The following is a 26,510-nucleotide window of genomic DNA, read 5'->3' as shown; positions in this document are numbered from 1 at the left end:
CCAAAGACATTGGCCAACAGACACGTGAAAAGATGCTCATCATCACTTATCATCAGGGAAATACAAACCAAAACTACAATAAAATATCACCTCACACCTATCAGAATGGCTAAAAACAACACAAGAAACAGTAAGTATTGATGAGGATGTGGAGAAAAAGGAACCATCGTGAACAATTGGTGGGAATGGAAACTGGTGCATTCTACTGTTGTTGGGCATGCATACTGGCAAACAATATGGAGGTTCCTCAAAAAGTTAAAAATAGAACTACCCTATGATCCAGTAATTGTACTACTGGGTATTTACCCAAAGAACACAAGAACACAAATTCAAAGAGATACCTGTACCCCTATGTTTATAGCACCATTGTTTATAATAGCCAAGATATGGAAGTAGCCCAAGTGTCCACTGAAAGGATAAATATGTGTTGTGTGTGTATTTGCATGTATGTGTAGTGGAATATTAGCCAACCATAAAAAGAATGAAATCTTGCCAGTTGTAATGATGTGAATGGAGCTAGAGAGTATAATGCTATGTGAAAAAAGTCAGTCAGAGGAAGATAAATACCATATGACTTCACCCATATGTGGAATTTAAAACAAAACAAACAAGCAAAGGGAAGGAGGGAGGGGGAGAGAGAGAGAGAGAGAGAGAGAGAGAGAGAGAGAGTGAGAGAGAGAGAGAGAGAGATAGAGAGAGAAATGAACCAAGAAACAGACTCTTAACTATAGGGAACAAACTGATGGTTACCAGAGGGAAGGTGGGTAGGAGGATAGATTAAGTAGGTAATGGGGATTATAGTATCCACTTGTCATGATGAGCACCAGGTAATGTATGGAATTATTGAATCACTATACTGTATACCTGAAACTAATATACCACTGTATGTTAACTGAAATTAAAATAAAAACTTTTTTAAAATTCTTAAAATGAAATACCGAGGTGTAAATATCACTAAATACATACACAACTTGTATACTGAAAATTACACAATGGTGATGAGAAAAACCAGGGATCTAATTAAATGAAGAAATATACTACATTCATGGATTCAAAGATTCAGCATAATAAAGATGTCAATTCTCCCCAAAATGATATACAGATTTAATGCAATCCTATCACAATCTAAATAACATATTTTTAGATATAGAGAAGATTATTCTAAACTTTATATGGAGAGGCAAAGGAACTAGAATGGCTAAAACAATTTTTAAAAATAAGAATAAAGTGGAAATTAGTTTACCTGATTCTAGACTTATTATAAAGCCATACAAATCAAGACTGTGTAGTATTGACAGAGGGATAGACACACAGATCAATAGAACAAAATAAAGAAACCAGAAATAGACCCACACAAATATGCCTGTTTTTTTAAAAAAAATTTTAATGTTTTATTTATTTTTGAGAGAGAGACAGAGACACAGCGCAAGCAGAGGAGGGGTAAAGAGAGAGAGGGAGGCACAGAATCTGAAGCAGGCTCCAGGCTCTGAGCTGTCAGCACAGTGCCTGATGCAGGGCGGGGCTCGAATTCACAAGCAGTGAGAACATGACCTGAGCCAAAGTTGGATGCTCAACCAACTGAGCCACCCAGGCGCCCCCTAACCGATTTTTAATATAGGTGTAAGTCAATGGAAGAAAGATAGCCTTTACAACTGGACATCCATGGGGAAAGGGGAAAAAAAGAACATCATTCTAAATCTCACGCCATTGAGAAAAACTAGGTAAAGGGTATATGAGATATTTCTGTATTATTTCTTAAAATTGCATGTAAATCTAAAATTATATGAAAATAGAAAGTTTAATTTTAAAAAATTTAAAGAATTTAGTCATCTCTGTTCCTTGATATGTGTACATATAGATGAATAGAGAAGTCTGGAAGGATGGTCACATCAACATTTAAAAAACAAGAATTCAGTGATTAGGATTCAAAGCTTCCAGAATCAGCTCTTACCTGCAGCAAAGCTCCCATTAGTGATGCCAGTGCAGCCATTCCAATACACAGAGCTCCAAACATCACACCTAGATGGATGATATAAAAGCCAGTATAAAATTCAGACCCAGAGGATTCGAATTCTCAATAGAATAAGCTACCACACCTTTGATTCAAAGTAATTAATATGATTGTGATGATTGTGGTGAAAAATGGCCACATACATCAAAGCCAGACAAAAAAAAAAAAAAAAAAAAAAAAAAAAAGGAAGGGGTGTTTTCTTACAAGATCAGCAGAGTGCAAAGAGGAAAGAAAACTCTGATATTGTGTCTCAGGATTAATTACATTAGATTATATAAGTGAAAAATCCCTAGCATTAACTACGGGGACTTTAAAGCTAAGAACTATTGTGTTATTAATCTAATCCTCTATAAACATTTGTTTATAAAGGAAGGCTTAGGTCTCTGTTTTCAGTTTGCCAGAAACAGGACACAATCCAGCTCTGCTGTGTACAGCATGATGGGGGAGAGGATTAATAAACATCAGAAATTAGAGTGCTCTGATTTGAAGTGTCCATTTCTCCCAGGAAGTGTTCATCCACACCAAGGGGTGGTTTAGGATCTTTAGCCCTCTTCTTATCTCAATCAACATACCCAACCCTTTCTTGTTAAACTAGCCAAGAAAGATAGCATCAAAGACAAGTATGATATTACCCCTTCTACCAAATTATTTCCCCACAACTTTATAGAAATTCTCAAGCCACCACTGCTGGCCAGATTATAGATTATGGGATTTTTTTTTTTCTCTTTTGGCTTTCAATATTTTCCAGATTTTCTCCAAGTACATGTTTTACTTTTGAAATTAAATTAAAATTTACACACACACACCCAGATTTTTATTTTTGAAGACTTCCATTCAGCACAAATCACCTGAAATCAGTCAATATAATTTCCCACGCATAAAATTCAAAACAAAAAAAATGAATGATAGCTTTGCTCATCATAAAATTAGTGCATTCCTTATATCTATCTGACTTACACTAGCATTCACACCTTTGTTAATTATATTGGGTAAATGACCTTTTTGCACCTGAATGGAAACCTTACATTAAGTTTTTGCAAAGAGCTTGAGATACAATCATTTTTATACCTCTTAATCCTAATGTAAATGGTATTTCTAACATATTTAGCTTGATTCTTCTCTATCTGATTGCTCATGGATGGTCACCATTATGGGTTTTGGTATCAAAGTTACTGGAAACACATTCAAATCATTTGCCGTATTCTTCTCTATGATACCTTTACTGTACATATCTCAAGATAATGACTTTACATAACCCTTCAAAGTAAACAAAAACCTCATCTACACTAGCAGAGTTGATTTGTTATTAATCATTATCAACATCCTTCCTTGAGCACAAGCTAGTGCCTCTTGTTTTATATGCATTATCTCTAAACCTCATTGTACCCGCAAGGTGAACACATTTTGTTTCATTTTCCATATAAAGAAATTCAAGCTGTATTAGGTTATTGGGTTTGCTTAAGGCTAATAAATTGGTGAGCAAGATTAGGTCTATCTGGCTTCAAAAGCTTCTATTGAAAACCACACAGTTTTGATAATCCTATAACAAACCAATCTAAATACTCTTTGGGAAGCATTGTATCATTCTGAAATTATGCTGCAGGATTAAAATTGGGCACCTAACAAAATTATGCAATGTTATTTAAATGTAAGGCACACTCAGGCGCCTGGGTGGGTCAGTCAGTTGAGCGTCCAACTTTGGCTCAGGTCATGATCTCACAGCTCGTGAGTTCGAGACCCACATCGGGTTCTGTGCTAACAACTTGGAGCCTGGAGCCTGTTTTGGATTCTGTGTCTCTCTCTGTCTCTCTGTCTCTGCCCCTAACCCATTTGCATTCTGTCTCTGTCTCTCTCAAAAATAAATAAACATTAAAAAATTTTTTTTAAAAAAAATGTAAGGGACACTGAAAAATATAAACTAAGTACTTATTCCAGATGATAGTCAAGACAATTACATATAGAATTATGGTTCAAAATAGAATATTATTTACTATTTCTTTGACAGTCTATTAGTGTTATTGGGTTGTAGTTAAAGATTCTTTTGAAAAAACAAGTTTGTTAGTCATTCATTCCAGAACACATATAACCAAAACATCAAAAACAAAAAATGAAGTACACTAGCCAGATTTCTTTGAGTCAGATTGTTACATTTGGGACATCTGGGAACTGGGGTCTTTAAACCTTTCCATTCAACTGATACTTAACCCCTCATAAGGTCCTACATCTATAAATAGAAGATGAGCCTTCCCTGTACAATTTTATTAACTATCTCTAGAGCAGTCTACATGTACAGACAGAATAGACAATCAAGATGGTTCAAAAATCATAACACTCTGTTTATCTTCAATTCATACACACAGACTATGTACTTTAAACTGACAGTGAGCTCTTAGGTAATAAAATGTGGGCTCTTGCCTCCAAACTAAGGGTATTTCTTAAAACCGTGGGCTAAAGTTTGGAAAGGAAAAGGGTTGGATTTTTTTCTGTAGCTAAGAAGAAGTTCAAAAAGAAGGACAGCCAAATAAGAAAATTGCTCTTTGTGGCCCCCTGACAATTAATCACTTGAAAGGTCTCCCAAATCTTGACTGCAAATATGGGATGGCTGTGCTTAGTGACAGGCATGCATATGCATAGATACACTTACACTCAGAGGTTCTTACTCTGTGTCTTCCAGGAAAATGAATTTCTGGTATCTCTAAAAATCATCTCCCAGGGCTAAAATAGAATTGTGAACATGGAAACTTACTCAGTCCTTGGGAAATCCAAGAGAGAGACCTTTCTGAGAGTGATCTGAAGTGAGGTTTAACTAGATCTTCCACAGTTACTGCTGCTAAGGCATTAATACTGGAGGACACTGTGCTGTAAGAGAAAATCAAACTTTTGATTTATAATATTTTAACTTTAATAATACTTTAAGTAGGAATAAGAAAGGGGGAAACAAACTGTCATTGCTGAAATATAACCAGATTTCTACTATATTTTTCATGATCACAACATCTTCTTTCTGGAAACTGATATCATCCAAGAATGATTCAGTCAACATCCATAGGCTTAATAGTGAGAAAGGACAATTTTATGTTGCTTCCATTTTGCAATAAATTCTCAGTGTCTATGGAAACAATCTACAGACTACACAATACTATTATATAGTGACTTTAAAACTTATTTTTCTTTGTGCAGAGAAAGGACTATCATAAATCCTCACTAATATATGCCATAAATATCAATAATATTAATTTCCTGAATCCTCACTAACATACACTGTACATGTTAATCAAGAATTTCCTGGCACAGGGGCACCTGGGTAGCTTAGTTGGTTGAGTGTCCAACTCTTGATTTCAGCTCAGGTTATGATCCTGGGGTCATGGGACTAAGGCCTGTGTGCTGGGCTCTGTGCGTGGAGCCTACTTAGGATTCTCTCTCTCTCCCTCTGTTCCTCTCCTCTGCTCATGCTCTCTCACTCTCTCTGTCAAAAAAAAAAAAAAAAAAAAATCCCTGGCACAAACACTAGAAGAAAGTGCAATAAGTAAGTTCAAACACAGAACAAGAGTCTTTGGACAGTGCATATTATTCAGCATGTAACAGGAGATTTTAATTCTAATTTTCCATTTGACCATGCTTTATCTATCCATATATTTTAAACTGAGACCATAGGTACCCATTTTTGATAATCAGTGAAAACTACCACCAACTGATCATTATTATAGTGACCCTCCAGGGTAGGTGATGATGTATTAGACAGCAGGGACCAAGTTAAAAGTGGAGACTGAGGATAATAGACTGCTAGTCCACAGAGGTAAGACTGAAACTGAGAACAACAGGATACACAGAGTAGATTACTCACTGGGCCCTATTTGTGCTCATTTTCAGAATTCAGCTTTATCCCCCAAAATATCCAATAACAAAAGAAAGATCCCAATAGGGAAACCATGTACTGTTAGGGTCATAGTTCATACCTTAATGTTCCACTGTAAGCACAGGCCACAAAAAGTCCAGGAAGACCCGGATAATCTTGTAGAATGTCCAGTACCAAATAAGGCATGAGCTGAAAAATTCCAAAATTTACTCCTGAGTGCTATTTGCTACCAAATAAAATTATTAATGTATCATTTATCTTGTGTTCTTCAAGAACTAATGGAACTTATTCCACATAATTGAAATTTCTAAATATGAAAAATTATATTATTTAACTGCTAACACTTAAAAGAATAGCACAGTAGTTAAGGATACAGATTCTAGATTCAGACAGAAGTAATTTTTGTTACTTAATTTCTCTAAGACTCAGTATCCTCACCTGTAAATGAGGGGTAATAATACGAATCCCATATACTTGCTATAAAAGTTAAATGTAGAGCTCTTAGTATAATACATGGAATATGGTAAATGCTTGATTAAAAAGCAGCTGTTCTCAGGGCACCTGGGTGGCTCAGTTGGCTAAGTGTCCAACTTCAGCTCAGGTCATGATCTCAGTCCGTGAGTTTGAGCCCTGTGTCAGGCTCTGTGCTGACAGCTCAGAGCCTGGAGCCTGCTTTGGATTCTATGTCTCCCTCTCTCTCTGCTCCTCCCCTGCTCATGTTCTCTTTCTGTCTCAAAAATAAATAAAAACATTTAAAAAAATTTTTTTAAAAGTAGCTGTTCTCATTCTTTAGAATAATAAAAGAATTTAAAGGAAATATTTTACATACCTCTATGCTTAAGCAAACAGCATAGTTAAATTAATTTAACTTGACTTGATGACTCAAAGATATCTTTGTGAACTTCAATCACTACCCAGAACTGAAAGTGTAATTACAGCTGCATATAGTATGAGAAATAGTGACAAGTGGAGAGTACCCTCAGGAAGTTTCTGAAACTTGCTTCTTTTTGAAAAGTTCCTGATATCAACTTACTTTTTGATAAGTTACTTAAGAAAAATAAATATTAAATAAGGATGGGAAAGTGTATTACTTCAGTACTATGTTACATGCCAGTCTTTTGGCAACACTAATTTTTAAATCAAAAGGGTACTAAGAGGATAATTTTCTAGGAAAAATTCCCTTCATTTGCATTAAAACATTCTTGATTCCTTCTCTGACAGTATAGAGTGGATGGCATGTCCTATCTTATCAGCCTCTTTGATTTCATTTAACAATAGTTTGTTACTATTAACCCACTGTTACAAGGGTCTGTGTTGAGTTGTTTTAAGAATTTCTCCACTTTATCCAAAGCTTACTAAATTTTTATTCTCAGAAAGAGAGAATAGCAGTTATCTCTCTATGAAATCAAGACCAAATTTTCCCAAGATATCTTAAAAGTGTCACTTTAAGCAGTATTCCATATAAAACAAAAGTCAAGTTTCCACTGTTACTGCTATAACAAGATCTAAAATCCTCTACCCTATCATCAACTTTCTCAAAAGTTTTTGGGGTGATATTTCATATTCTGAATGACCCCCTCAGGTATAGGTAGAACTAGCAAGACCGACAGATAGAAAAGTAGTAAAACTGTATCTAAACACTAATCTTGCTTCCTCAGGGTGAGGTCCAGCATTGTGTCACAGAAATATATCTTTGCTCTCCTCAGGTTAAGATTTTGACCTGACTTTCTACTGACTGTGCCTATGTGCATTGTATCCCCAGGGAACTGTTAATTGGATTAACTTCTTAACAATCAACACAACACTGGAATCATCCAATTTGGAGGAAACCTTTCTTAAAAAAAAAAAAAAAAAAATCAGCACAGTCTCTCAAAATGACAGGTGCATGCATGCAAGACCCCATTCCACCCCCATTGTCATTCTATGACGAGTCTCAAGGTTAGGAGATTGTAGACATTTTCTGTTGTGATTGTCCAGGGGTAGGATAAGATAAATGAGAAACATTTTTAACATCCCTACTGTCCTCATTATATAAACTACAAACAATAAACATTGACAAAAAGAACAAAATATTCTTCACTAGAGAGAACATAAGGGAAGAGTGCCTCCATCTTCAGAGGAAACATGTTTCTTAGATTCTCTGAGCAAATAGGAAAGATCTATTTATTAACAGGAGGACACATGTGAAGATAGGGTTGAGATGCACAGCTCATTGAGGCTCTCATTTTCTAATCTCACAAAGTTGCATTTTTCTAGGAGTATGTGATGCATTTACACCAACATAGAATGCAGGTCTATCTTCTTTCTCATGAGTCCCCTGGGCACTTGATTTACAAACTAGTCTTAGAAAATAATTTGCGGGGGTGGGGGTGTCTAGGTGGCTCAGTTGGTTAAGCTCCTGACAACTTTGGCTCAGGTCATGATCTCATGGTTCGTGAGTTCGAGCCCCACATCAGGCTCTCTGCTGTCAGTGCAAAGCCTGATCTGGATCTTCTGTCCCCCTCTCTCTCTGCCCTTCTCCTGCTCATGCACACTCTGTCTCTCAAAAATAAACATTTAAAGGAAAAAAGAATTTTGGCAAGAACTCTGAGAACAAGAACTCAAGCTTTAGAGTCTAACAGCCCTGGATTTGAATTCTAGCTACCCTTTCTGAAAGGTTGTATATGGCACAGAGGTTCAAAGTTAGGACTCTGGTCGCAGCCTGCCTGAGTTTGAATTTTGGTTCCAGGTTTACTAGCTGGTTACATGATTTGTCTGTTTCTCAGTTTCCTCATCTTTGAAAGAGAGATAATCATAGCACCTACCTCAGAGTGTGGCTGTAAGGATTCAGAGTTGAAGTCTATATAAAGCACTTATAACAGTTATGATAAGTGCTTGCAGCTATTCTTATTTATTACCTATGTAACCTTGAGCAAGTTATATAACCTCTCTGAGAGCCACTCATTTCCTCATCTCTAAAATTAGAATTATAGGGTTGTGAGAATTAAAAGAGATAAAGCATGCAAAGCTCTGAGCATAGAATCTCATCGCATAGTTGGTACTTAGTAAATGTTCACTCATTAGATCTGTTTATCTATCATTTAACAACTGGAAGGTAAGCCATTGATAAATAAGTCATATGAGAATAACCGTAAAATATTCTACACTACCATGGTTTGTGCATGGATTTTTTTTTCTTGAACTGTGTTTACATTTCTACTCCCAGCCTTGAGCTATTTCTACTGATCCTTTGGCTTGAAATTTTTCCAGGTATTTCACTATTTTAATCTTGGATACAGCATTCTTCATTCTTACTATATTTGCTAAAATAAGTTTTTGTCAAATGCTTTATAGAAATTAAAGACAATTACATTGTATTTATTTGCTATTTCTCTACAAAAACAGGAACACTCTTTCCTCCCAGCTAATAAGCTTTCTGGGTATCCTTAATGCACATGTAAGAAAGACATGGTACTGAACCTGGTCTGGTGCAGACACTTTCTTGGCTGTCCAAGGATCACAGTCATGGTACCTGGAATATAGGGCGAGCCCACAAAGCACTGAGCAGGTGAGGATTGCCCACAGTCCCAGAAGATTGATGTAGAGAGACCTAAAGAAGTCAGCAAATGACAATTGTAATTTCCATCCTAAAGATTAGGAAACTTGTAACATAAACAGAAAAGACCTTCATGATTACTCAATAAATGTACATTATCTTTTGGTTGTCAAAACTGCTATCTATTTTATTCTAGCCTAACCTTCTCTTTAAGCTCTCAATCAACAATATATTTGGAAATACATGGCATAGATGGGAGTTTCTCTATTAAATAACTATATTCTCCTGGTCAGAGTTCCATGGGCGTTATCAGCTTTATAATCATATGTAATTATATTACTTCAGAACTTCTTATCATGAAATAAAGATTTTTAATAGTCAACAGACCAGTAACCATTACTCACTTTCCTTTTAAAAGTAATGCAATTCTAAACTGCTAAACATTGTTAGCATCTACATAGCAACTCACCAAACTTGTTTAAATGTGGTTTGTAATATCATCTAATAAATGTGAAAAGCAAATCTGCATTCCTTGAACAGGTACCTTCCCAAACAATGTTCACCATTATAATACATGATGTGTGCTCTGGGAGAGTATAAAGGCTTATATAACATCACTGGAGTCAGACCTGAACATAAACGCTAGTTCGATCTATCATATGTGACCCTAGGCAAGTAATTTAGCCTCTGTGAACTTCAGTTTCTTCATTTATACCTACAGATAACAACGCCTACCTCACAGAGTTATAAGACTAAATGAAATAGTACATATCATATAGCTTGGCATGTAATAACATTTGTTAAATGGTAATTATTGATATTATGAATATTAATGTCATTGAGTTCTATGTCTTAATAATCAGTTGAATAGTTAACATTTCTCTCTCTCAGAAGGTGACTATATTGTTCTCCCAGGGGTGCTGTACTGGATACTGATACAAGCTGCCCTAGGCTGAAGAGAAGTACAACACCCAATATCATGCCTCTTTCCCTGGGGCACCCGTGTCCAATGACTAGTGGATTCAGAGGTTTAAAGGACAAGTCCCCTCATCCTAATTTGGGACAAATCTGATGAGTCAGCCCAAATTTAGAGCTTTCCCTAAGGCCTTGGCTGAGAATGCATAACAATCCAAATTCTCCCTCCAGTCAACCCTGCTTCCTTTCCATTTTCTTCTACAGGTAGTGATTTCTTAACAGACTGTAGCATGCCAGCCTCCATCTCAGAGTCTGTTTCAGGAGAACCCACCTCCAACAGGTGCCAAGCAACAGATTGCTAACCTTTCCCCTTGATTGACTAAATTTATTCTATGTTTTGTTATTGTTTAAAAATAGTGTAATAAGTGTATCTCATCTCCAAATCATCAGAAAATCTACACAGACGCTTTCCTGCTCTAACACCCTTGCTCATACATGGGTTTAATACTTTACTATATAGTCTTATTTGACTTTAGTGCCATTCAAATAGATTTCTTATCAACAACATCTAATACTGCCCCTGGTCAATCAATGTCAGTAGGTCTTAACTTTCTGGCTAGGATTCATTCTCACCAAGGAGCCAGTGTTAAAAAGTAAGAGAAAATGCATTTGCAACTACATGGATGGAACTGGAGGGTATTATGCTAAGTGAAATTAGTCAGTCAGAGAAAGACAAAAATCATATGACTTCATTCATATGAGGACTTTAAGAGACAAAACAGATGAACATAAGGGAGGGGAAACAAAAATAATATAAAAATGGAGGGGTAGGGGCGCCTGGGTGGCTCAGTTGGTTAAGCATCCGACTTCGGCTCAGGTCATGATCTCATGGTCCGTGGGTTCGAGCCCCACATCGGGCTCTGTGCTGACAGCTCAGAGCCTGGAGCCTGCTTCAGATTCTGTGTCTCCCTCTCTCTCTGACCCTCCCCCCTTCATGCTCTGTCTCTCTCTGTCTCAAAAATAAATAAAACATTAAATTTAAAAAATAATAAATAAAAAATAAATAAAAAATAAAAAATAAAAACGGAGGGGGACAAAACAGAAGAGACTCATAAATATGGAGAACAAACTGAGGGTTACAGGAGGGGTTCTGAGAGGGGGGAATGGGCTAAATGGGTAAGGGGCACTAAGGAATCTACTCCTGAAATCATTGTTGCACTATATGCTAACTAATTTGGATGTACATTTAAAAAATAAAAAATAAAACAAATTAATAAAAAAAAGAAAAGAAGTAGGAGAAAATGATTCCTCTGAGCTCAGGGATTCTGCCTTGTTAAGGAGACCCACTGGGCCGTTCCAAAGGAAATTGTTTTTTATTAAGAAAGCTCTAAAGCTCCAATTCTGGTCTTTTTGTTATAAAATTGGGCTTTTTGAGTTTCATGTTCCCAAAGAAACAAAAGAGTATGTGCACAATTAATTTGGGAGAGGCATCAGCTCTAGCATAGATTTAAAGTCCAGTGGATTACTGGAAGTATAAACTACATTCCTTCAAAGTTCCTAAAAATACCAGAACCCCTAAGCTCACTTTTGGGGTATTCTATATCCAGTTACTGTGCTGATTTTCTTGTAGATCTTTTATTACAGAATGTTCCAAAGACAGATCATGTTTAAACCAATTTACCCTCAATATATTGAGTTCTGACATGTGACATCACAATATTTTCATGTTTTCCTTTGAATAGAAATAGAATTGCCATTCATCATCCTACTTTAATCATGCTGCTACTCTTAAGCTATTTGGAATTTTTAAGTTCCTAAATGCATGTGGGTCCAGTTAGCCTTATTTATCAGCATGGGGAATGGTGATCACCACACTGATCTGAGGCTTCCTGAGAAAGAACCAGCCACCATTTGTACTCTTTTTTCAAGCCATGATGGGCTTGAGAGTTCCCTGATCATGTTATCCTTCTGACTTCTGGGCTATGTTCAAATCAATGTCTATCTGGAATGCTCTCCCACTATTCTCTACCTGTCCACATATGGTCATTACTCAGGATCTGCCTGCTTGAGAGGAATCTCTCACCCATCCTCTGCTTTCACATCCTATGATCTGAGATAGAAAATGGAATTCACATTTACTGGCCCCCTACCATGTGTGTGCTGAACACAGCATTTTACAATACCTCTCATGAAATATATAATATTTCTTATGCTCATTTTGTAAGTTCAGAAACTGAGATTCAGGGAGACTAAGTAACTTTCCCATGATCACTCAAATAGCAAGTGTTAGAGCAGAGGTATAAATCCATGACTATGTCTGAAAATAAAACACACCAACACATCCGGCAATATAATGTCCTTGACCATTTCTTCTAGCATTTTATCCTTCCATGGAACTGTTAGACTTTTCTAGTGTTATTTCACTTTTTTGCATATTTGCATATATCTTCCTAACTAGATATTAAGCTCCTTCATGATAAGAGCCATATATTTATAATTTTTTATCCTCCATAATTCCTTATACAAATAGATACACAATAAATGCATTATTTGATAGTATTTGTTTTAGTAAATAATTCATGTAAATATTTCAAATTATCTGGTTTAAAATATACAGTGCCACTTTGTTTTACTTGATCCTTTTATAACTAAGTATCATTTATCTCTTGGAATTTCATGATACATAAGACTTAAACCTGAGGAAAGTGTAACTAATGAAAGAATTTCAATAAAGACAACTGATGGTTATTAATGATTTCTATACCATAGTTTGACTTACATTTTTGCCTGGAATCTGCTTTTACAGGAAATATATCTCTGCACTTGGGATTGGTTGACACCATAGATGCTGGTCCATGTGAAGGTCCCTCCTATAACAATTGTCCAGAATGTATGTCTTTGCAAAGGGTTAGGATTAAAACTAAATGAAAAGAAACAGAAAACAAATCTGAGCTATCAGCAAAAAAACTATAGAAAATTATCCTAGAATAGTTTTTGGAAGCAAGCAATGTATATCTATGTAAATATGGATACATACATAAATATGTACAAATTTATTAAGTAATAAAAAAAGGTAGAAATATTTCTAGCTTAAGTTCCACGAAATAAAAGTGGATAATTTCAGAGAATTGGAAACTCTGGGTGGGACTGAGGAAAAATGAATGTTCTAATTATTCTGAGATTTTATAAAAATTTTCTCCTGTAGCTTTAGTAAATTGTTATTTAGACAAGTCTGCCATGCTGTAATTAGAGAAAAATATGAAACTAAAAAGAGAAAGCAATAAAGAGAGGGAATTTCCTAAGTGCACCCTAGCAATAGATGTGGTACTGAAATGAACACAAAATTAACAAAATTTTTTGTTATACAATGCATACGTAATTCTTCTCTTAGCACATGTACAGTCAGACTTCTAATTTATATTCAAGATCAAGAACTCAGTTAGATAATGCAGTTTAAAGGCTTTTGCATTCTAAAATTACCATGTCAGTGTAATCATCCTTTCTTAAAATGCTGTGTGCACAAGCTAAATGCTAATAGTGAAAAGTCACTTTATGACATATACTTAAGCCCAAAATATTGTCACAAAGAAAGCTCAACTTCCACATTTGATATGTCTTTTAACTTTTCTTAATGTGTTATCTTAGAAGGAATAATTCTATTCATCTATGATATACAATATGAGCTTGACAAATTTCTGCAAAATTGGCTTTCAAAGAAACTTTCTAAAAATTGTGAAATTCTGCAAATCCATCTCAAATCTTATATTTAAGATTAGTTGAAGAAAGCATTCTAATTTTATACATATCCTGGCATTCTTATGGAAATACAAGAGCCTCTATTCCATTCTCTAACTTTCATATTAAAGTTTAAGAGTTTCAAGGGTGTTGACCCTTTATCCTACAGAGAAAGCAATTACTATATTAGCTAATGGAAATCAACAGCCAAAAGGACTCAGCGAGCTACTTGAGGGAAGTAAGACAAGATTTAGAACAGCCAATTTAGTGGTTTTAGGCCATATACAATATATATGACAACTATAGATCATACAGAAAATACCAACACAGAATCCTTCTCTTATCACCACCAGAGCAGATATTTTGCCCACCATATTCTCAAACATATCTGAATAACAAGGATACACAATAATGCTTTTCTTATTATTTAATGCTTGGCAGGCTCCAAAGTAAACATCATGAAAATGTCTAATCTTTTACTTTCAATAATCTCTCATCAATGTAAAAGGTGTCACTTCAATGCAGCAATATGGGTTGCCTTTATACACAGTGACAATTAACTTGCAGAAAAAATTATTGGTTCCAAACCTTCTCCCCTCAATCTAAGCCTACTAGGAAGAGATTTGGGAGTAATCAAGATCTTCTGCGTGGCCACTGATTGTTTCTGCTTCTTGGTATCCATTCTCCCATCCTCTAGTAATGGCAACCCAAATACGCTTTGGGAAACAACCATTGCCCCATAAAATAGTCTAAGTGGTTGTCAATACAAAGTCCTGCTCTGCCCCAACTAAGGTATGGAATCATGCCCAAGCTAGGACAATTGGAGGTGCTCTTCCTTGGAATCTGAATCTTGAAGTAGTCATAGTAATAATAGAAAATAGTTGAAATTGATTTGTCATAATTCAACTCATCTCTGAAAATTAATATGTTGTCCCTGTCCAATTTCTGAAAAATCTCTTCTCAAATGTTAGTGCCATTTTCAAAAACTAGAAGAGAGCCACCAAGTAAGAAATGCTTTTCTTTTTTTCTTCTTGCCAGTGATTTCAGCTTGTGTGTCTCAAAGTAGGGCTTCTTAAAGAGGAAATATGCTGGTCCAAGTCAAAATAAGCCCCTTTCCACATTGAACATGATAACAAGAATGACACTACTGAACCACAATGGAAGGTATTTTAAATATTGTTTTAAGTTGTGTGATATATTTGGGATGAAATGTCTAGTTTTCCCACTGGTCTTTCTCCAGGAAACATGAATAACTGCTTAAGATATGCTATATTACACAATCTACTGACACTTGAAACATTAGTCATAAATTTTCTAGTAAGTTTTCTAGAAATAATATATAATTTTATATAACATTTAATACATACATACAATTATGAAATATAATAATAATATACTATATATTGTTGGGGCAATATCAATAGAAAAATTCTCTAGGCTGCTTGAAACAAAAAACTATGAAAATGGCAGCATGATCTTCTGGTGTTTTTCTCTTAAGAAAGGTTTCCTTTTCTTATTTCCCAACTATCTCTTCTCTAATTACCCTACCCTACCCTTTAACCAATTCCAAATTTAAATATCTGGAAGAAAATTACTCTTTTGCTATCAGTCCTTTCTCAGGAAGAAGGACCATTCTAAGTACCATGTAACTAACCAACTGACTGTTTCAACCCCTTAAAGACTTGGTGGAAACCCCTCACACATTAACTTGTCAGCTTCAATTTTTTGTACTATGTTCTTAGAGGTCTATTTGTTAGAGGTCTATTATAAACTTACTATTTCAATAAAAAGATTATTTTTATAGAAAAAAAAGGAGAATTCTATTGATCAGGAGGTAAACAGCAACTCACTTCCAGAAGTTCAATCTTCCACCATTATAGGCATCATTTAGAATAGTGCTGATCCCACCTTGAATCACTACAGCCTGTATAATCACAGATGCAAATCCAGCTACCATGATCCCAACTTGAAAAACATCTGTCCAGACAACTGCTTTAAGACCACCCTTTGAGGAGAAAAGTATATTAGGATTAATGCTTTTATCAGACATTATTAATAATCTACATGCTTATATGCTATGTTAGATAAAAATAATGAAAACATGGATCTGGGCCAAGAGGTACATTCAACATAGATTGTAAGCTTGGGAGAACCTTCAAGAGAAGGTGAGATTTGAGCCAAGCCTTCAGACAGAAGCAGAGGCAAAGATGAAATGTCATCCCAGAAGAGAAAACAGCATGGGTAAAAGCATAAAAAGTCAAAGTACATAGCATGTTGAGTGTAGCCAGATATACATTTTGAAGCAAAGTGGAATGGTATAGGTAGATTGTTGGGAAGAAAATTCAGAGTCAAATTGCAAGAGGCATTTTCATGAACTTTATCCCATAGGCAGGGCTGATATCCAATCAAGTATGCATATAGAAGGTCATACCAGTTGTTGAAGTACTAAAATCATTTTGTACTAGTCACTACCAAAAACTTGCCAAGAGTCTCTCTCCAGTTCCTCTGTCCTTGGCTGAAACATCCCTTCCTGGAGATCCCCATCTTGTAGAAGATCCAGCAACTAAAGTCTTAAGACCTAGTATGTCAGGGATGCCATGAGAGTTGCACCACTGCTAAGAACTAGCATCCATAATAATACCAGTGTCCATACTATATGGATGTTATATATTTTGACTGTAACTCCTACCTATAGGCAATGAGAAACTACCTCAGGTTTTGGAGCCTAGGAATAATATGAACACAACTATAATAATTTAGCAACAGTAAAGATGAATCAGAAGACAAAATTCAGGACCACTACAATGGTTCAGATAAAAGAAAGAAGTTTCAGTTATGATCAATGTTCTATAAAGAATCAAATTTTTCCCCAGATTGAATATTTCTTACAAAAAGTTACACTTGTGGGAGATAAGAGTAGGATATTACACATGAACAATGCGGTTTACAGAACACAACTACTGGAATTTTCCATTTTGCAAAGCAAGCGGATAAAGTGAAAAGAGAAATAATGTCCTTGACATACCAGTGTGCAGTAGAATGTGCAGACCACACCTGTCGCCACTACTGCACCCCACAGATCAAATCCTGTGACTGTGAAAGGAAAAAAGAAAACGCATGAGTAACTGTGAAACGTGTATAATAAAAATACTTCTCAAAAAATCATCATTAGGAATCTATATCATTTGTAGAGCACCTATCTTCTCCCTACCTCTCTACTCTTGCCTAAAACTAGGTCCAAATCTCATAAAATGTCCCCAAACAAGTGGAGTTTAAAATTTTACTTGATGAGTTAAATGGACCTAGTTTCTACCCTCAGACAGCATCTCTAGATCCAACATTGGCTAAATAAAATACATGAGAAAGCATTTCTATTGTAATGAAGCTAAGAAACAACTTGATATTGTGAGGAAGTTAACTAGACTGAATGGGGTCATAGAATATTGGTCATCATGGTTCAGTAAACACACTATTCTACCACTCCTCGAAATGAGTTGTGCATGTTATTAAGATGGAACCAAGAAGGAGAAAAGTTGTATAATTTGCCACCATTTACCTAAGAAGTGGAGAGGCATACTGTATTCTTTTTAAATGGAAGGATCACAACTCTGCCCACAAATGTGATAATCTAGATAAAATAGACCCATTCCTTGAAAGACACAATGGGCCAAAAGTCATATAACAAGAAATAAATTATCTAAATGGGTCTATATCTATTAAAGAAATTGAATCAGTAATTAAAGACCTTCCAAAACAGAAAGCTCTAGGCTGAGGCAGGCTGACTGGTAACTTCTAACAATTTAAGGAAGAAATTATACCAATTGTCTACAACCTCTTTCAGAGAATAGAAGCAGAGGGAATACTTCCTAACTCACTCTATGACGCCAGGATTTCCTTAATACCAAAACCAGGTAAGACATTACAAAGAAACTACAAACCAATATTTCCCAGGAACACCGATGCAAAAGTCTTCAACAAATTGAGGATCAGCAAATTGAATCCAAAAAAAGTATAAAAAGAATTAAACACCATGACCAAGAGGGATTTATCCCCGGTATGCAAGGCTCGTTTGATATTTTCAAATCAATTAATGGAATCTATCAAATTGACAGACTGAAAAAGAAATATCACATGATCATATCAAAAGATGCAGAAAAAGCATTTGACAAAATCCAATATCCATTCATGATAAAAACTCTCAATAAACTAAGAATAGAAGGGAACTTTCTCAACTTGATAAAAGCTGTCTACAAAAATCCTACAGCTAACACTCTATTTAATGGTGAGAGACTCAAAGCTTTCCCACTAACATCAGGTACAAGACAAGGACGCCCTCTCTCACTATTTCTTCTCAACATTGTACAAGAAAGGAAATAAATGGTATATATATTGGGAAAGAAGAAATAAAACTCTCTTTGTTCACAGATGACATGATCATTGATATAAAAAAAAAAAAAACAAAACTCCTGGAACTAGTGATTATAGCAAGTTTGCAGGACACAAGGTTAATATACAAAAGTCAATTGTTTTCCTATATAATAAATTAGCCTCAAATGTGGTAACTTTACAATGTACCTTGATTCAAAGCCAAGGCAGGAGCACAACTGGAGTAACTCAGACATGCATTCATTGTGGAGTGGGCATGTAAAATGGTACATTCATTTTGAAAAACTATTTGCCAGTTTCTCTTAAATTTTGTACATGAACCTGCCCTGAGCTGGGTCATAATAGGTGTATGTTTACCTATACTGCTTCCAGGTATTCTCCCACTAGAAATAAAAACGTGTGTCAAAAGAGAATCCCCAGACACACGCTAACAGGTTCTACAAGATGATCAAACTTGGTCTTGGTTATTGATGAAAATGACCCCACTGCTGATGATGGCAATGCTGCTGTAACCAAAGAGATGCTGGTCTTCCTGGGGGATGGTGACATGTCACGCATGGAAGAACTGGAGTAAGCGCTGCCCCAAGAATTACTTGTACAGGTATTCAATACTTTATCTTCATTCCCCCTGATAATACATTCAAGGATGTTTTTCTTCATTTTTGTTAACATTTTAAAAATCTGTATGGCAGGACAAGAACCACTTTCTGAGGGTGATGCTGTGATAAGTAGGAACTAAAACCCAGCTAGTTTTCCTTTTCTATCTAGTTCCATGTTGGCTTATTTTAACAGGACAAGGTAGCATTTGTTGCAAGATGTAAGTAACCTAGTGTTAACTGTACGGTCTGAAGTGTTTGGCTACCTAGCAGATTCCTTAGTAAGACCAAACTTTTTGTAACTGAAGTGTTCTGAGCTATCCCTTGATGTTTAAAAGAAAAATACTGGTTCAAATACCTTTCACCTTCTAGGATCTACTTTTTAAATCTTCTATCCCCTGTAGTTGTCTACTACATGTGACAGGCCTCTAAAAACTAGTATGTTAAACCGAACTGACTTGATGAGAGTCACTATCTATAGAGCTTGTTTTCCAAAGAAAAACATTGTTTGAGGTAGCAAAATTACAAGCCTACGTAGGTATGTTATAAAGCTGTTCAAAAAGTAACTCAGCAAGTTTTGTGAGTGAAAAAGTAGTGCTCAAGTCACATTCTGCTTTGAGGTTGTAACAAATACAAAGCAAGACAAAACAAAACCTGAACAAGAATGATCTTAGTAGCTCTAATTCAGAGTAGCCTAAAACTGGAAACAATCCAATGCCCATCAATAAGAGAATGGATAAACAGATTTTGGAGATGCGTATGATGAAATACGATAAAAAGGGGGGAAAATCAGGGATATCTGAACACTGACTTCATATTGATGATATAAAAAAATGATTTTAATATTTTAGATATGAAAATGGTATAGTTGTATTTGCAAAACACATGCTGGTACAAACTTCCAGTTATAAAATACGTAAGTCCTGGAGGTGTAATGTATACCATGGTGACTATAGTTAATAATCCTATAATGCATATTTGAAAGTTGCTAAGAGAATAAATACCAATTTGCTCTCATCACAAGAAAAAGAAATTTTTTAACTATGTATGGAGACAGATGCCAACTAGACATTGTGGTGGTCATTTTGCAATACATACTAATATTGAATCATTATAGTATAATACAATGTTATATGTCAATTTTAACTCAGTGGAGAAAAAAAAAGCATATCCCTATTTTTAAAAGACCCTGAATTCAGATGAAATGATAAAATATCTCAGATTTACAGGAAAATAATCTAGTGAGTGAAACAGAGTGAATTAAACCAAGAGTCGATCATTTTTAGTGGAGTTAAAGATACACTAGAGTTTACTATGCTATTCTCTTTTTTCTAGTATATGTTTGAGTTTTTCTATAATTTTAAAAAAAAAGTAAAAAGAAAATGATCAGACCCAAAGAATGTTAAGATCCATTTCAGTTAAACAAGTTTCTCTGCAGCATCTGTTGCACAGCCAGTACTATATTTATGCTGGTATATACTGCTTTGGTCACAGTAAAATACACAATTGATATTCAAGCGGTCAAAATGCAGTCTCGGGTCCTAATTCCTAGTGAATGGCACAATAACCTGATAAGATCAGAGTCCTCAATTTCTTCACAGATGGAAAGCAGTACTCTCTTACTGCCATAACTGTACTTTAAAACCCTAAAGCCAACATCTTTAGTTACACTTAAGGCCAATAGGTAACTTATGAAGCTTATAGTCAGCTCTTTATACATGAAATCGACCCACTCATGATGTTGGTAATATTGACATGGAACATGCCTGTCATTCAGAATTCAAGAGCACATTATATCATGGAATTCTTCTTTGTAATGATATAGTTTTACTTTATAAACTTAGGTTATAATTACTATCTGTCTATCATGAAATCAAGAAATGAGAGTGTGGATTTAGCAGGGTTCTTCCATTTTATATTAACTCACAGGAACCGCATCACATTTTTCCCATCAAAGTCCACTTGTCCATTTTACAAGGCAGTTTTAGAGATAAATTCACATCTGATTGATAAGAATTCAAAGGATATGGGGTTCCCCGAAAGCCTTTTGCAGATAAGACTAACTAACAGGCATCTTTGGTTCAGTAAACTCTTCCAGTTCCATGGCTTTTATCTGCCCAAATCCAAAGGGTAGTTTGTTGATCAGCACCATCTTCATACATGTGTTTAAAAGGATACTATAGCCATCTTTCATCGTGTCACTAGGAAAGATTTGATATTTCAAGTCACACAAATCTCCCTCTCTTGAATTATGGACCATGTTAGAAATGGGAAGAAGAAAAGTTTCTCTCCCTGCCAGATTTCATGATGGAACTGAGCTTAGTAACACAGAAGCCTCTTGACTATGGGCTCCTGGTTACAGCTACCAAGGAAGAAAGTGCAGCCATTCATGACTTAGACTACAGGGGGCGTTCATTCTGAAGGAATGGAGCGTGGCTGGTTGGTACATCCAAGATTCACTCCTCAGTGAGGTCTGCCCTCCTATTAATCATAGATCTTTTGGAGCTATTGACCCAGGAACTCAAAGAAGCTGTGAGAGTAAACACTTAAAGCCATCTTGCTCCCCCCAAGTTGATGCAGGTTACTGGAGGCATTCTTCCATCTTCCCCCCTCCCCAAGGAGAGAATAAAGTCTATTTAAAAATGAGCCCCCAAATGTGGTGACATAATTGTTAACTCTAAAATGTACCTTGATTCAAAGCCAGGGCAGGGGCATAAATAACAATTCCAGTATAGAGAATCTAGGGGAAAAAGAAAACCAAATATACTGTATGAATTATAAAATAAAATATTAATTTTTTATAAACTCAATTATGAATTAAAACAGTAGTTTCAGTATACATGATAAAATCTGTAACTTGAAAATGTTAGTTAAGTGAAGCTGATTCTTTACCGTTTGTGATGTGGTCATAGATTACAGAAATCTTTTATGGCCAATTTTGTTAAAAATACAGACTTCTCAAAAATAAAAAAATAAAAAAATAAAAAATAAAAAATAAAAATAAATAAAGTAAAAATATGGACTTTTCACATGGTGCTCAGTGCAGATAGTCATTGATCCATCAACTGAAGCTTGAAATCAATTTTCCTCGATCTAAACAATTAAAAGGAAAGAAAAAATACAAACCTAAAAAAAAAAAAGATGGTTCCTCATTCATACTTCAAACTATTGTTAATCACTTCATACTTAATTGGGAAAAACAGTAATAATTTTGGAAACTGGTTTCAAAAAGTTTGCATGCTAATTAATTAAACAAAACTATAAATTTGAACTTAAAAAAATCCTGAAAGCCAACAAAAACTATATTCCATCTTTTTGATATTCTATATTATTTTTCATTCATATATCTAACAAATATTTATGAATCTGGGGCACAGTAGTATGATAAATGTGGTCTTTTTTTCTCAGGATATTATTTTCACTGCATTAGATTTTTCAAATACTGTATATCGTATCCTGTATATTCATATATATTCTATGTGATTTACTTTATAAAAACATATGGTTCTATGATTCTCTATGATTCCATGTTTACTCTATAAAGACAAATGATGAAAAAAGCCATATTATGTAGTATCTGAATGTTTGATTATACTACATGGATAGGTCAATGGAAGTAAGTCCTTCAAGTGGGAGATGGTAAAGCTTTCCTCTTTTTGTAGTAATGAACTTTCCACAGTCATTATCCGGACCAACTTGAAAATTTGAAAACGTGACCACAGGCCACCTTCTTGACACTTGTTCCCCACTTTTCATCTCTGTAGGCATTTCTAAAAATGATCCAAAGAGGAACTAAACAGTTGGTAAATGCAAGATACTGGCCTCAATTCTTTGTCGGAATCTCTACCAGACCCCAAAGGGCTCCTTCCTTTTACACTGGAAGTGTTAAGGACCAATCTAAGTTATGCAATTTACAGAGATAAAAAATGGAGTCAAGTTAAATAATTTACAAAGGCACTCTGTTATGCTATAGCAAATGCTTAGGGTTGCTTGTGATTGGAGAATTGAATTACCAATAGGGATGAGAATGAAAACTCCTTCCTAGATCTCCATTAACAAACCCATCCCTCCAAAAAGCATTTACCTGTCAAGAGGAAGATCGATATAAATGATGTGACAATAATCATGACAAGCCTCCAGCAACCTGGATGAAGACTGGGAAGTGTTCTCTGTCATTCACTGCTTGGCAAATCTTTGCTTTCCATTTGTGTCAATCAGTAAATCTATATTTGCATTTACTTATATTACCTGACTTGTACTTGGCTTTAAAAACTCCAGAGTGCATAGTTCTGTTGTTTTATACTCGATGACCACTTCAATTAGGGCATAAGTTTCTGCTTTTTAAAAGAGAGCACTGATTCACTTTTGTGAGCATGCTTTCAAGCAAATGAAATTATTTCCTAGTGTCTTCCTATGTCAGTTAATTTTTACAAACCTGTACTCAACAAGTTGCAAAACACTATGAAACATACTACTTGTTTTCCCTTTGTTACAATTCCTACCATCAGCTCCTACAGCTCCTTCAAATATCTTTGTCATTTCAGTAATGATGACATCTCAGTCACTTTGGTGTGCAGAAGCAGAGGTGGGAGAGGAAAAAGCATGTGCTCCTGAAGCAACATGACTGTTAGTTGATTAATGTAATACTTAGCATTCACTTGAAACACTCTGTTTTCCAAGAAGTGGGGCATTTGCTGAAACACGGTTTAATGATCTTAAGAGTTGATGCTGTATAACAGCAAGTGTTTTTGCTTTTTTGTCTCCTATTTTCAACATCTCTTTCTTATGTTTCATTCATTTACCAGATAAGCTTGGCCCAGATGCCTTAGTTCAAACATTTCAGATGACAAAAGGTAAAACAAACTAATGGAGAGTAACTTACCGTTAGAACAATGAAGAGGACTGTTCCACAGAGACGAACATATTTGTTAAATCGAAGCTCTAAATACTGTTTCCAAAAAAGTGAAAAATGGTTAATATGTGAAAACTTTATACTGTTGTGAAACATCAGCTGCTCAAGAGGTAAAGGGGTTAGAAATTTAAAGCAACCTCATAAGATTTGTATTCTGTATTCCTACTTTACTACTCTTTTTATATATATACGGCAAAATTAACTCTTGTTTTAAAGTGCAGGCCATTAGGTTCTAATACATACAGGACAATTCCATCACCACCAGAAAACTCCGTTATGTTGTCCCTTTGTAGTCAAACTCTCCCCCTACCCCTAAACCTTGGAAATCACTGATCTGTTCTCCATCCCTAGTTTTGACTTTTCAAGAATATATATAAGTGGATTATATTCTGCATTTATAGAATGAGCAAAGTGCCATTCTCCCCTTTGTCTTGGTATGTACTTTAGATATTTCCCTGATCCATTTTGGAATCAACCTTTCCCACTGCAGGCAATTGTGATGGAACTGCCTATCAAGGTGCCCTGCCTCTTCTGACCAAGGGATGGTCATATGACCCAAGTTCAGGCAATCACCTTCTCTCTCCAATGGATACTTAAATCTTAGAGGCATAATATAAAGACAGAAAATGGCTGGAGCAAAAGAGGACTGATCCTGACAGTGGCCTGAAGAGGCCATCCTGGCTTCCATCCTTTTCACAGCCTCTTTGCTCATCTTTTCACTCTCTGATGGGCTACCCCTGTATCCTCCCAAATAAATTATTTTTTATTTAAATCAGTCTATGTCAGTTTCCATTCGGGGCCAATGAACAACTGCCAATTCTTCCTACTTTCCTTGACATCTTAAAATATAATCTGCTTATCTCCTATAGTATATGTCATAATATATTATAGAGTTAGAGTCATAGAATTTTAGAGCTGGAAGAAAGCTAGGTTCTCATTCTTTAACTTGAATATTACTCATGTAGAGAGAATTTTAAAGCTGAAAACAAGTCTTTTCATAGAGCAGGAGAAAAGAAAGAGGAAGGAAAAATTGACATTAAGTAATAATCAGAGGCAAGGACACGAGATATTTTTGCTCCATAAACACAGGTGACAGTTATAGAGTGCTTGCTATATACACTGTCCTTCCAACAATTCCCAGAGGCCAGTACTACCAGTCAGAGCAGAGGGCACTGGGGTTCAGAGAGAACACCAAAGTTGCAACCTAACAATTCTCACAGCCACAATGCAAGTCTAGGACCATTTGATGCCAAAATCTTGGCAGGGAACCACTACATTATTCCAAATAAATAGGCAAACTGACCATGTCTCTAAGACTCAGAGTGAGTGGGTGGCACTGACGCATGGTAGGACCTTCAAAAAACAACTAACAGGTAAAAAACACACAGCACAGCATAGTTTTGTGGAGGAGTTCCAGCCCTTGACCCAGTCCCAATCATGACTCCACAAGCTCGGGGAAGTCACTGGAAATCTTAGGCTCCTCCTCTTGAAAATGAGGATCACAGTACTAATTCTTTCCCCTCTTACTTTGCAGGGTTTTGGAGGCTATCAAGTGATATAAATGGATGGGGAAATATTGTAACTTGTTATTCAAAAGTAAGACATTAAAAATTGGCATCCAAATCCACAGATAAATATAACGCATAATTATAAACATACATATGTATTCAAAATAAATACATATGTATAATATATATAAATACATATAATTCACAAAAATACATATATATTTAGGGATTATAGGTTATATATATAAACCTAGACAACTCAGTTCCAACACACAGATTTTGTGGATCCAGAAAGATCCTGAAGAAGTGGTGAACGAAATTGTATTCCTGCATTACATTCTTATCTGTGGGTCTGGAAGTGGCTAACACCTATCAGGCCTATACTTTAAAAGCAGTGATAAATAGATAACAGATATGCTTCTGAATAGCCAATTCTAGCTCAAGAAATATAAGTTAGGAAGAGATTTCATATTTGAGCAAGAATACCAGGGTATATCACCCAGCGCTGGACTTCTTATTCTGTGTAGGTGGTGCCCTCTGAGGCATATATAAACAAATAGAAAAGAGTTACAGGAGAGTGTTTGCTATGGCCAATCGTCAGGGACAAAGCATGTTATCTTAACTTCCCTGACCCCAGCTGCTGGGCACCCACCAGTCATGCAAGCTGCCAGCGTGCCCACAACTCTGTGTGTTCTGTTCTACTTCCCTTGTTCTCTCTGTACTCTTGTAAGCCCTGCTTAAGGGTTATAACAGACTCACCAGAGGCTTCAGAAGCAGCCAGTATGCACCACTGCACAGCCTCTAGGCATGTGTCTACTTTGCTTCACACTTATGTAGCTTAACTTACTCTGAGTCTCTCTGTCTGCAAAATGGGGCTCTCTTAGCACTTCCCTTATAAGGATTGTTTTAGTATTGAGTCAGATAATGTATGTGTGTAAACCATGCAGCCCAGTGCCACACATGTATTAAGCATTCAGTAAACATTAACTTCTTGCCATTTTTAGCTGGAACTCTGCTAACAGCCTCCACTGCTGGAAACGTATGGGTAATCTGTTT

General features: G+C 35.8%; 1 protein-coding gene across 2 annotated transcripts in view; it reads right to left on the bottom strand.

The window, feature by feature from the left end:
* The window catches only part of SLC5A8 (solute carrier family 5 member 8), a 57,278-nt gene that overhangs the window by 28,031 nt on the left and 2,737 nt on the right, over window positions 1–26,510 (bottom strand). For both annotated transcript variants that reach the window (XM_019446571.2, XM_019446572.2), the window contains exons 2-10: window positions 23,917–23,982; window positions 21,723–21,774; window positions 17,078–17,145; window positions 15,903–16,057; window positions 13,097–13,237; window positions 9,327–9,456; window positions 5,968–6,056; window positions 4,758–4,870; window positions 1,952–2,019 (exon numbers count right to left, since the gene is read on the bottom strand). In XM_019446571.2, coding sequence (XP_019302116.2) covers window positions 1,952–2,019; window positions 4,758–4,870; window positions 5,968–6,056; window positions 9,327–9,456; window positions 13,097–13,237; window positions 15,903–16,057; window positions 17,078–17,145; window positions 21,723–21,774; window positions 23,917–23,982 — 882 coding nt within the window. The remainder of the gene's footprint in view (window positions 1–1,951; window positions 2,020–4,757; window positions 4,871–5,967; window positions 6,057–9,326; window positions 9,457–13,096; window positions 13,238–15,902; window positions 16,058–17,077; window positions 17,146–21,722; window positions 21,775–23,916; window positions 23,983–26,510) is intronic.

The sequence above is a fragment of the Panthera pardus genome, unplaced genomic scaffold (genome assembly GCF_024362965.1).
Source record: "Panthera pardus isolate Hobbes unplaced genomic scaffold, ASM2436296v1 HiC_scaffold_6, whole genome shotgun sequence".
Lineage (NCBI taxonomy): Eukaryota > Metazoa > Chordata > Mammalia > Carnivora > Felidae > Panthera > Panthera pardus.
Note: the sequence above shows the minus strand (reverse complement) of the source record. Positions and strands in the feature narration are given on the sequence as shown.